Genomic DNA, 12,727 nt, shown 5'->3' on the forward strand with positions numbered 1-12,727 from the left:
TGTATGGTCACTATTTTATTTAAGGACCAACTTGCAATAATAAACATATGTTTAATGTACCCTAAGATTTGTTTGTTAAAATAAAGCCAATAATGCATTTTTTTGTGGTCCCCTTTATTTAGAAAAGTATCAAAAAGTACCGAAAAGTATCAAAATAATTTTGGTATCGGTACCAAAACATTGGTATGGGGACAACACTAGTATGCTCTCTCCTGTATGTAGTGTATTATCTACTGTGCTTATGAATGATGTACAATTGTGAGATACGGCGATGAGATCTGACCTCAAGCCTGCAGGATTATAGATTTCGGCTCAATTTCCCTCAATTGAATGACTCCACGCTGAGGAGCTTCCCGTGTAAACTACTTCCTGTAGCGTTAACAGGAAGCCATAAAATGTGTACGTCTCCAATAAATCAATTCTGCACAGCAAAAACTGAAATCTAAGTAAGATTAAATATCTCAAATAAGGGTGAGATTTGCTTATTTTCTGTCTGATAAGATAATTCTTCTCACTGCAAAAAGTCAGTGTTCAAAAACAAGGAAAAAAAATACAAAAATGAGGGGATATTTTATTTGAATTAAGCAAAATTATCTGCCAATAGAACAAGAAAATTCAGCTTGTCAAGACTTTCCAAAACAAGTCAAATTACTGTAGCTAACCTCAATGAACCCCAAAATACCTTAAAATATGTATATTCTCACTAATAACAAGTGCACTTTTCTTGGTAGAAATTTTTTTTTGACCTTTTTGCTCAATATGTGTTGATGACACAGCTTTGCAACAGTTGATATTCTAGTTTCAAGCATGTTTTACTCAATATAGGTCATCAAATCTCAGCAACAAGCTGTAATATCTTACTGAGATCATTTAGGACCAAAACCCTTAAAACAAGTAAAAGACTAACATAATATCTGCTTAGTGAGAAGAATTATCTTATCAGACAGAAAATAAGCAAATATCACCCTTATTTGAGATATTACATCTTACTTAGATTTCAGTTTTTGCAGTGCAGATAGGTTGGGAGCACGGATCTTAAAGAAACTGCATCAATCTACACTGCAAAAACTGAAATCTAAGTAGGATTAAATATCTCAAATAAGGGTGATATTTGCTTATTTTCTGTCTGATAAGATCATTCTTCTCACTAAGCAGATTTTATGTTAGAGTGTTTTACTTGTTTTAAGTGTTTTGGTCCTAAATGATCTCAGTAAGATATTACAGCTTGTTGCTGAGATTTGATGACCTATATTGAGTAAAACATGCTTGAAACTGGAATATCAACTGTTGCAAAGCTGTGTCATCAACACTCACAAGTATAAAACTACGTTTTCAAAGTAATATTTTTTTTATTTCAAGCATGAAATAAAAAATATATTTACGAATATTTTTCAACATATTGAGCAAAAAGGTCTCTTTTTTTTTTCCATCAAGAAAAGTGCACTTGTATATACTTATTTTAAGGTATTTTTGGGTTCATTAGGTTAGCTAATTTTATTTGTTTTGGAAAGTCTTGACAAGCCGAATTTTCTTGTTCTATTGGCAGATAATTTTGCTTAGTTCAAGTAAAATACCCCTCATTTTTGTATATTTTTTTCTTGTTTTTGAACACTGACTTTTCGCAGTGACGATTGGTCGCAAAAGAGCCTGGTACACTGCAAAAACTAAAATCTAAGTAGGATTAAATATCTCAAATAAGGGTGATATTTGCTTATTTTCTGTCTGATAAGATAATTCTTCTCACTAAGCAGATTTTATGTTAGAGTGTTTTACTTATTTTAAGGGTTTTGGTCCTAAATGATCTCAGTAAGATATTACAGCTTGTAGCTGAGATTTGATGACGTATATTGAGTAAAACATGCTTGAAACTAGAATATCAACTGTTGCAAAGCTGTGTCATCAACACTCACAAGTATAAAACTACTTTTTTAAAGTAATCCTTTCTTATTTCAAGCATGAAATAAAAAATATATTTACGAATATTTTTCAACATATTGAGCAAAAAGGTCTCATGTTTTTTTTTTCCATCAAGAAAAGTGCATTTGTTATTAGTGAGAATATACTTATTTTAAGGTATTTTTGGGTTCATTGAGGTTAGCTAATTTCACTTTTTTCGGAAAGTCTTGACAAGCCGAATTGTCTTGTTCTATTGGCAGATAATTTTGCTTAGTTCAAATAAAATACCCCTCATTTTTGTATATTTTTTTCTTGTTTTTGAACACTGACTTTTTGCAGTGTGACGATTGGTCGCAAAAGAGCCTGGTACACTGCAAAAACTGAAATCTAAGTAAGATTAAATATCTCAAATAAGGGTGATATTTGCTTATTTTCTGTCTGATAAGATAATTCTTCTCACTAAGCAGATTTTATGTTAGAGTGTTTTACTTATTTTAAGGGTTTTGGTCCTAAATGATCTCAGTAAGATATTACAGCTTGTTGCTGAGATTTGATGACCTATATTGAGTAAAACATGCTTGAAACTAGAATATCAACTGTTGCAAAGCTGTGTCATCAACACTCATAAGTATAAAACTACTTTTTTAAAGTAATAATTTCTTATTTCCAGCATGAAAAAAAAATCTTGACTTTGACACAATTGTCTCATAATGAAAACAGATGACAGCCAAATGGACTTTGGTAATAAGTAATAATTTCTTATTTCAAGCATAAAATAAAAAATATATTTACGAATATTTTTCAACATATTGAGAAAAAAGGTTTAGTTTTTTTTTTTTCCATCAAGAAAAGTGCACTTGTTATTAGTAAGAATATACTTATTTTAAAGTATTTTTGGGTTCATTGAGGTTAGCTAATTTGACTTGTTTTGGAAAGTCTTGACAAGCCAAATTTTCTTGTTCTATTGGCAGATAATTTTGCTTAGTTCAAGTAAAATACCCCTCATTTTTGTATTTTTTTTCTTGTTTTTGAACACTGACTTTTTGCAGTGTGACGATTGGTCACAAAAGAGCCTGGTACACTGCAAAAACTGAAATCTAAGTAAGATGAAATATCTCAAATAAGGGTGATATTTGCTTATTTTCTATCTGATAAGATAATTCTTCTCACTAAGCAGATTTTATTAGTCTTTTACTTGTTTTAAGTGTTTTGGTCCTAAATGATCTCAGTAAGATATTACAGCTTGTAGCTGAGATTTGATGACCTATATTGAGTAAAACATGCTTGAAACTAGAATATCAACTGTTGCAAAGCTGTGTCATCAACACTCACAAGTATAAAACTACTTTTTTAAAGTAATCATTTCTTATTTCAAGCATGAAATAAAAAATATATTTACGAATATTTTTCAACATATTGAGCAAAAAGGTCTCATGTTTTTTTTTCCATCAAGAAAAGTGCATTTGTTATTAGTGAGAATATACTTATTTTAAGGTATTTTTGGGTTCATTGAGGTTAGCTAATTTCACTTTTTTCGGAAAGTCTTGACAAGCCGAATTGTCTTGTTCTTTTGGCAGATAATTTTGCTTAGTTCAAATAAAATACCCCTCATTTTTGTATATTTTTTTCTTGTTTTTGAACACTGACTTTTTGCAATATGACGATTGGTCGCAAAAGAGCCTGGTACACTGCAAAAACTGAAATCTAAGTAAGATTAAATATCTCAAATAAGGGTGATATTTGCTTATTTTCTGTCTGATAAGATAATTCTTCTCACTAAGCAGATTTTATGTTAGAGTGTTTTACTTATTTTAAGGGTTTTGGTCCTAAATGATCTCAGTAAGATATTACAGCTTGTTGCTGAGATTTGATGACCTATATTGAGTAAAACATGCTTGAAACTAGAATATCAACTGTTGCAAAGCTGTGTCATCAACACTCATAAGTATAAAACTACTTTTTTAAAGTAATAATTTCTTATTTCCAGCATGAAAAAAAAATCTTGACTTTGACACAATTGTCTCATAATGAAAACAGATGACAGCCAAATGGACTTTGGTAATAAGTAATAATTTCTTATTTCAAGCATAAAATACAAAATATATTTACGAATATTTTTCAACATATTGAGAAAAAAGGTTTAGTTTTTTTTTTTCCATCAAAAAAAGTGCACTTGTTATTAGTAAGAATATACTTATTTTAAAGTATTTTTGGGTTCATTGAGGTTAGCTAATTTTATTTGTTTTGGAAAGTCTTGACAAGCCAAATTTTCTTGTTCTATTGGCAGATAATTTTGCTTAGTTCAAGTAAAATACCCCTCATTTTTGTATTTTTTTTCTTGTTTTTGAACACTTACTTTTTGCAGTGTGACGATTGGTCACAAAAGAGCCTGGTACACTACAAAAACTGAAATCTAAGTAAGATTAAATATCTCAAATAAGGGTGATATTTGCTTATTTTCTGTCTGATAAGATAATTCTTCTCACTAAGCAGATTTTATTAGTCTTTTACTTGTTTTAAGTGTTTTGGTCCTAAATGATCTCAGTAAGATATTACAGCTTGTTGCTGAGATTTGATGACCTATATCGAGTAAAACATGCTTGAAACTAGAATATCAACTGTTGCAAAGCTGTGTCATCAACACTCACAAGTATAAAACTACTTTTTTAAAGTAATCATTTCTTATTTCAAGCATGAAATAAAAAATATATTTACGAATATTTTTCAACATATTGAGAAAAAAGGTTTAGTTTTTTTTTTTCCATCAAGAAAAGTGCACTTGTTATTAGTGAGAATATACTTATTTTAAGGTATTTTTGGGTTCATTGAGGTTAGCTAATTTCACTTGTTTCGGAAAGTCTTGACAAGCCGAATTTTCTTGTTCTATTGGCAGATAATTTTGCTTAGTTCAAATAAAATACCCCTCATTTTTGTATTTTTTTTTCTTGTTTTTGAACACTGACTTTTTGCAGTGTGACGATTGGTCACAAAAGAGCCTGGTAGCCTTTTTTTTAAAGCTGCATTACCAAATAACCTTACAATGACCTCGCGTTGATTATAAAAGATGAAATAAAATCACATCTGAAAAGGACAATTATAATTATGCACCTTTTTTTTAATCCCTGATGGAAAATGAGTTTCGTCATTCAAAAAGTAAAATCAGATTCGTATCATTCCTTTGAAAACAAAAGCAGCGCCTCTTTTTTTAAACCCAGTCTTTAATTTGCATAAAAGTAGCGCCCAAAAGCATGAAAAATAATCACCTATATTGCATTGTTTGATTTCCAAGCGTTTTCAAATCCCCACATTGTTCTCTTTTCTCTTTCATCCCTAAAGCTATTATCCTTCCATTCGGCTTTCACTTAATCAATCGCACTTCATTTGACTCGGTCTTGTTTTCGTGTTTGCGTCGACAATTGTGTCGTAATTGGAGCGCCGTGTGTTTTCTGTCACGCCGTGTTAACATTTGGCGTCATCAGCGAGTCGGCCGTTAATCAGTTTAGCATTTTGGAAGATGCAAAAATGATTAGAAAAAAACAGCGTATTTAATGCGAGATCGAATGCATTTTGGAATTAAATACCATTTGAGATCGACGGTGAGGATAATTCCCTCCTTCCTTTTTCTGTTTGGTTGTGTTCATTCCTCCATCCTTCCTTCATCTTTTTCTTTTTTTTGTCCCAAGGTTCATTGTTTCAGACGTCCGTTGAGCCCAAAGACAAGAGTGATTTGGGATTCACATGTAAGTCCATGTTTTAATTTAATCTTCATTTTTTTTTCTTGGTTCTTTGTGTCCATGTCTGTTTCTTCTCTTATCGTGTGATCCATCTGTTTACCTGTTTGTCTGATGGTCCCTACTCAAGTTCAATTACGCCAAGGGTGTCCAAAGTGCGGCCCGGGGGCCATTCGCGGCCCGCAGCTAATCGTTTACCGGCCCGCCACACATTCTGGAAATACTATTGTAAAAATAAAAAAATAACATTAAAAAAAGTGGAACGAGGTGAAATCTAACGAGAAAAAGTTGCAATGTTGACACAAAAGCTGCCATGCAGGCTGTTATTTATTCTTTTGTCTTTCTTTATTTTTCTTTTTTTGCCCTTGCTCCAAAAAAACAAAAATAATGACAAAAAAATCCATGTTATAGTGAATTATTTTCAGGGCTCCAATTACTTCAAGTATTTCACTTTAAAATGTTTTATGTGGTAAATATTGCATATATTGTGTAGTTGCCATACAAAAACATCAAAGTTTTCTTTGACAAAAGCGCATAAAACAAACAAAATAATAGCTGAAGCATAAAATCGACAGATACACTACCGTTCAAAAGTTTGGGGTCACCCAAACAATTTTGTGGAATAGCCTTCATTTCTAAGAACAAGAATAGACTGTCGAGCTTCAGATGAAAGTTCTCTTTTTCTGGCCATTTTGAGCGTTTAATTGACCCCACAAATGTGATGCTCCAGGAACTCAATCTGCTCAAAGGAAGGTCAGTTTTGTAGCTTCTGTAACGAGCTAAACTGTTTTCAGATGTGTGAACATGATTGCACAAGGGTTTTCTAATCAGCAATTAGCCTTCTGAGCCAATGAGCAAACACATTGTACCATTAGAACACTGGAGTGATAGTTGCTGGAAATGGGCCTCTATACACCTATGTAGATATTGCACCAAAAACCAGACATTTGCAGCTAGAATAGTCATTTACCACATTAGCAATGTATAGAGTGTATTTCTTTAAAGTTAAGACTAGTTTAAAGTTATCTTCATTGAAAAGTACAGTGCTTTTCCTGCAAAAATAAGGACATTTCAATGTGACCCCAAACTTTTGAACGGTAGTGTATATCGGAAGTTGATCTCGTAACGTAAGTGTTGAAAGTAAAAAAAAAACTAATATAAATGTATCACTTTATGAGTGGGGCACCTTTTGGATCCCAAATATATTTAGTGGTATTTTATTTATCTTTTCACTGTGATTACTCAAAAATATTAAATAATTAAAATCAATGGTGTCCTGCATTATTGATCTTGTAGGGCTCTAATTACTAAATACTGCATATTTCAGTTTTACTATATAAAAAAAAAAAGTTGTTTTTGACAGAAAAGCCATACAAATTTTTATTTTATTTTGTATTACTTTATATCAACGTGAAGTTGATATAGAGATTTACTGTAAGCGTTAAATAATAAAAAAAAAATTATAATCTGACTTATTTTTAACATTTTAATGACTCAGACCCTTTATGGTCCCCGGGACCCCTAAAGGTAAAATAAATAAAAAATCCATATATTTTGTTATGGTTTGAAAATGAAAAATATCAAAATGGCCCCCACATGCTTTAATTTTACCGTGTGCAGCCCTCAGTGGAAAAAGTTTGGACACCCCTGAATTACGCCAAATCTAGAGATAGCCCCGAGGCTTTTTCTGACCCTAAACAAGATTTTGTTTGTGGCCCCTTTTCTTTCTTTCTTTAATATTACTCGTACCAAGAGCTATTTGAGTGCAGCCATTTTTTGATTGATTGAAACTTTTATTAGTAGATTGCACAGTTCAGTACATATTCTGCACAATTGACCACTAAATGGTAACACCCGAATAAGTTTTTCAACTTGTTTAAGTCCACGTTAATCAATTCATGGTACAAATATATACTATCAGCATAATACAGTCATCACACAAGTTAATCATCAGAGTATATACATTGAATTATCTGCAATCCGGGGGGTGGGATGAGGAGGGTTTGGTTGATATCAGCACTTCAGTCATCAACAGTTGCATCATCCGAGAAATGGGCATTGAAACGGTGTAGGTCTGACTTGGTAGGATATGTACAGCGAGCAGAGAACATGGTGAGTTCAGATAGCATAAGAACAAGTACATACATTAGAAATACGTTTGATTATTTACATTTGGTTATTTACAATCCGGGGAGGTGGGATGTGGAGGGGGGAGGGTGTTAGTCAAGGGTTGAAGTTGCCTGGAGGTGTTGTTTTAGTGCGGTTTTGAAGGACTTAGACTTCCTTTTTATTGTCATTCAAATTTGAACTTTACAGTACAGATAAGAACGAAATTTCGTTACATTAGCTCATGGTAGTGCAGGATAAAAAAGCAATAAGGTGCATATATAAATAAATAAATAAGTTACTGAACAGATAAATATATTGCACTTTTTCACATGCATCCACGTTTATGGATGTATGTTATATTGTCTTTTATATTCCAGCGAGTTAATCCATTTTGGGGGGAGTTGAGGGGATAGTTATGATGCGTTCAAGAGTCTCACGGCCTGAGGGAAGAAGCTGTTACAGAATCTGGAGGTTCTAGCTTCGGAGGCTGCGGAACCTCTTTCTAGGAGGGTCCTCTAGGACAGGGGTGTCCAAAGTGCGGCCCGGGGGCCATTAGCGGCCCGCAGGTCATTTTTTTAACGGCCCCACGGCACATTCTAAAAAAACGATTAAAAAAAATAAACATAAACAGTGGTATAAAAGAGCAAACAGGTGAAATGTAACAAGAACATGTTGCTATGTTGACTCTGATAACACAAAGCTGTCATGCAGGCTGTTTCTTTCTTTGAAAAATAATAATGAATCAAAAACAATGTTATTATGAATCATTAACCTATTCAAGGCTCCAATTACGTCACATTAAATATTCCACTTTGAGATATTTTTTGGAGGGAAAATGTTGCATATTTTGTGTTTGCCATATAAAAAACTACGTTTTTTAAAAAAATTTTAAAGAAGGGCCTAAAACGAACAAACAAGGAACATAATAAACAACAATACAAGTTATAATTGACGGATAGATCTGAAGTTGATCTCGAGACTATTGTGGTAAAAGTTGTAAAAAAAAATGTACAATTAATGTTTTAACACTTTACTGAGCAGGACCCTTTTGGATCCCCAATAATTTTAGTGGGACTTTTTTTTTTTTTTTTAAGTGTCATTGCTCAAAAAATAATAATACATTAAAATCAATGTTGTTATGAGTTATGTTATGAGCTCCAATTATTATATAATCTGAAATGTTCCACTTTAATATTTTATTGGGGGAAAATATTGCATATTTTGTATTTTTTCCATTAAAAAAAAGGGTTTTCTTTGACAAAAAGGACATACAACTTAAATCTTAAAAAAAAAAAAATTCTTTATATTGACAGATATACCTAATGTTGATCTAGATATTTAATCTTTGAATAATAATAATACTACTACTAAATAATGACACATTTTTAATTAATTTTTTTAACCAAAACCCTATGGGGTCCCCGGGATTAAGCCTGAGTGGAGGCCTAAATGTATATTTTTTATACATATATTGTATTGGTTTTTAAAAATAAAAAATATCAAAATGGCCCCTGCTTGCTTTGATTTTTCAGTGTGCGGCCCTCAGTGGAAAAAGTTTGGACACCCCTGCTCTAGGAGGATAGAGATGCACTTTCTTTTACACCTGTTGGGAGTGCATTCCATATTGATGTGGTGTAGAAGGAGAATGAGTTAAGACCCTTGTTAGATCGGAATCTGGGTTTAACGTGGTTTGTGGAGCTCCCCCTGGTGTTGTGGTTATGTCGGTCATTTACGTTATGGAAGTAGTTTGACATGTACTTCGGTATCAGGGAGGTGTAGCGGATTTTATAGACTAGGCTCAGTGCAAGTTGTTTTACTCAGTCCTCCATCCTGAGCCAGCCCACTTTGGAGAAGTGGGTAGGAGTGAGGTGTGATCTGGGGTGGAGGTCTAGAAGTAATATGACTAGCTTGTCCTGGGATGTTTGGAGTCTAGATTTGAGGGTTTTGGAGGTGCTAGGGTACCCGGTGAGCATTGTAATAGTCCCGTGAAAAAATGTCCGACCGGAACTCTAATAACTAAAGTTCCTTGGGTGAATAATGTAAACTCACTACACCGGTATGTTTTAGCGCTTTCATGGCGAGTTTACTGACAGATATAAGTAAGAACTTTACACTACTTTATATTAGAAATGGCAACAGCGGAGGATGAATGTCCCATAACAAGGAGATTAGAGAAAAAGAATAAGCTTATCGACTGACACAGACTACAAAGGCGGACGCGCGCAAATTTTGCAAGACTTATGCAGATCCCAAATACAGATCAGCAGGTACCAGAAGGTAAGAAAAATTGCTTTTGCATATTATTGCGAAACCGTCTTTTGGCCCACTCTGTATTTGAGTTTGACACCCCTGATCTAAGACGTCCAACACAAACTTAGGAACACACATTAAGGTGAGTTAAGTTCATGAAAAGTTTTACTCTCTACTCTCAAACAATGGTGTGCAGGTAAAAAGGTGTCTAATGCTTAAACCAAAAATAAACAAAAGGCGAGTGCCGCTACGAAAAGGCATTGAAGCTTAGGGAAGGCTATGCAAAACTAAAACTGAACGGGCTGCAAAGTAAACAAAAACAGAATGCTGGACGACAGCAAAGACTTACAGCGTGTGGAGCAGACGGCGTCCACAAAGTACATCCGTAAATGACATGACAATCAACAACAAAATAGGAGCGAAAGACATGAAATAAACGCGAAACAAAACGCCAGATACGTTTTACCTTATTCACACACCGTAATAATACTTGTATGTAGAAGCACAGTACAGTCCATCAAGCGGTGCGGCTTCATGGCTTACCAAAGTCGTACTAAAACATGTTGATAGATTTTTGAGCGCCGTATGTAATGTTCTATATTTTCAATGGAACATATAAAATGTTGATGTTGTTTACTTGAGTCATATTGCAGTCTACACGTATCGCTTATGTGTGACTGCCATCATATTGCAGTCTACGCTTATCTCTTATGTGTGACTGCCATCTACCGGTCACATTTATCATTTTACCATGTACCAAATAAAATAGCTTCGAGGTCGGTAAGCACAACCAAAATTATTCCGTACATTAGATGCACCGGTTTATAAGGCGCACTGTCGAGTTTTGAGATACACCTTATAGTCCGAAAAATACGGTACATAAGGGAGGTGTGTTGACAGTCCGAAATGGACTGTTTCTGACATTTTGTAGAAATAATTAGAATAGGACACAGGAGGCTAATTACCATCTTGCTTCTCACATAGGTGACTATGTGGGTGTTCATGTCTGGAGGGCTCTCATAAAAGTAAAAAAAAAACATATTTAGAAAGTCTTAAACTGTTTTTTTTAATGCTCTATTTATAAAAGAATATGCCATGTGTAATCAATAATTCCTGTTTTGTGGAAATCGGTTTACCACAGCCAGGCCTGGAACCAATTAACAGCGATGGACAAGGGTTTACTGTATTACTCTTGGCGACCAGAAGTACAATTGGAGCCATAGTGTGTGCATAAAAGACACAACCAACAAAAATGCAGTTAAAATATGTTTATAATTAGATATTACACACGTGTAATATTAATATTTTACAGGTTATTTTCCGAGCTATAGAGCGCACTATTTAAGCCCCACCCACCAAACGAAAGAGACGTCTTGGTGAAGATTGATGATCGCTAATTTTTAGGTCTATTTTTTTTAATGCCTAGCTGGCCATCGACTGACACACCCTCCACCATCGACCGGTAGCTCGCGATGGACGTAATGTGCACCCCTGGTGTACACTTTTATTGATGAGTGCTGTCAAACCATGATTTTTTTTAAAGGCCTACTGAAAGCCACTACTACCGACCACGCAGTCTGATAGTTTATATATCAATGATGAAATCTTAACATTGCAACACATGCCAATACGGCCGGTTTAACTTATAAAGTGCAATTTTAAATTTCCCGGGAAACTTCCGGTTGAAAACGTCTATGTATGATGACGTTTGCGCGTGACGTCAATTGTTGAAGCGGAAGTATTGGGACACATTGTATCCAATACAAACAGCTTTGTTTTCATCACAAAATTCCACAGTATTCTGGACATCTGTGTTGGTGAATCTTTTGCAATTTGTTTAATGAACAATGGAGACTGCAAAGAAGAAAGCTGTAGGTGGGATCGGTGTATTAGCGGCTGGCTGCAGCAACACAACCAGGAGGACTTTGAGTTGGATAGCAGACGCGCTATCCGACGCTAGCCGCCGACCGCATCTGTGATCGGGTGAAGTCCTTCGTCGCACCGTCGATCGCTGGAACGCAGGTGAGCACGGGTCGTGATGAGCTCTGTGAGGTCCCGTAGCTAAGTTAGCTTCAATGGCGTCGTTAGCAACAGCATTTTTAACCTTAGCCAGCCTGGAAAGCATTAACCGTGTAGTTACATGTCCATGGTTTAATAGTATTGTTGATTTTCTGTCTATCCTTCCAGTCAGGGGATTATTTATTTTGTCTCTATCTGCATTTAAGCACAATGCTATCACGTTAGCTCCGTAGCTAAAGTGCTTCGCCGATGTATTGTCGTGGGGATAAAAGTCACCGTGAATGTCCATTTCGCGTTCTCGAATCTAATTTTCAAGAGCATATAGTATCCGAGGTGGTTTAAAATACAAATCCGTGATCCACAATAGAAAAAGGAGAACGTGTGGAATCCAATGAGCCAGCTTTTACCTAAGTTACGGTCAGAGCGAAAAAACATACGTCCTGCACTGCACTCTAGTCCTTCACTCTCACGTTCCTCATCCACAAATCTTTCATCCTCGCTGAAATTAATGGGGTAATCGTCGCTTTCTCGGTCCGAATCGCTCTCGCTGCTGGTGTAAACAATGGGTAAATGTGAGGAGCTCTTCAACCTGTGACGTCATGCTACTTCCGGTACAGGCAAGGCTTTTTTTATCAGCGACCAAAAGTTGCGAACTTTATCGTTGTTCTCTACTAAATCCTTTCAGCAAAAATATGGCAATATCGCAAAATCATCAAGTATGA

The 12,727-nt window shown here is 34.8% G+C and overlaps 1 protein-coding gene across 1 annotated transcript in view; it reads left to right on the forward strand.

Annotated features, from left to right (window-relative positions):
- unc5ca (unc-5 netrin receptor Ca) overlaps positions 1 to 12,727 on the forward strand; it is a 625,472-nt gene that overhangs the window by 533,524 nt on the left and 79,221 nt on the right. Inside the window, exon 9 of the mRNA XM_062025826.1 lies at positions 5,580 to 5,636. Coding sequence (XP_061881810.1) covers positions 5,580 to 5,636 — 57 coding nt within the window. The remainder of the gene's footprint in view (positions 1 to 5,579; positions 5,637 to 12,727) is intronic.

This window comes from Entelurus aequoreus, linkage group LG17 (assembly GCF_033978785.1).
Source record: "Entelurus aequoreus isolate RoL-2023_Sb linkage group LG17, RoL_Eaeq_v1.1, whole genome shotgun sequence".
Lineage (NCBI taxonomy): Eukaryota > Metazoa > Chordata > Actinopteri > Syngnathiformes > Syngnathidae > Entelurus > Entelurus aequoreus.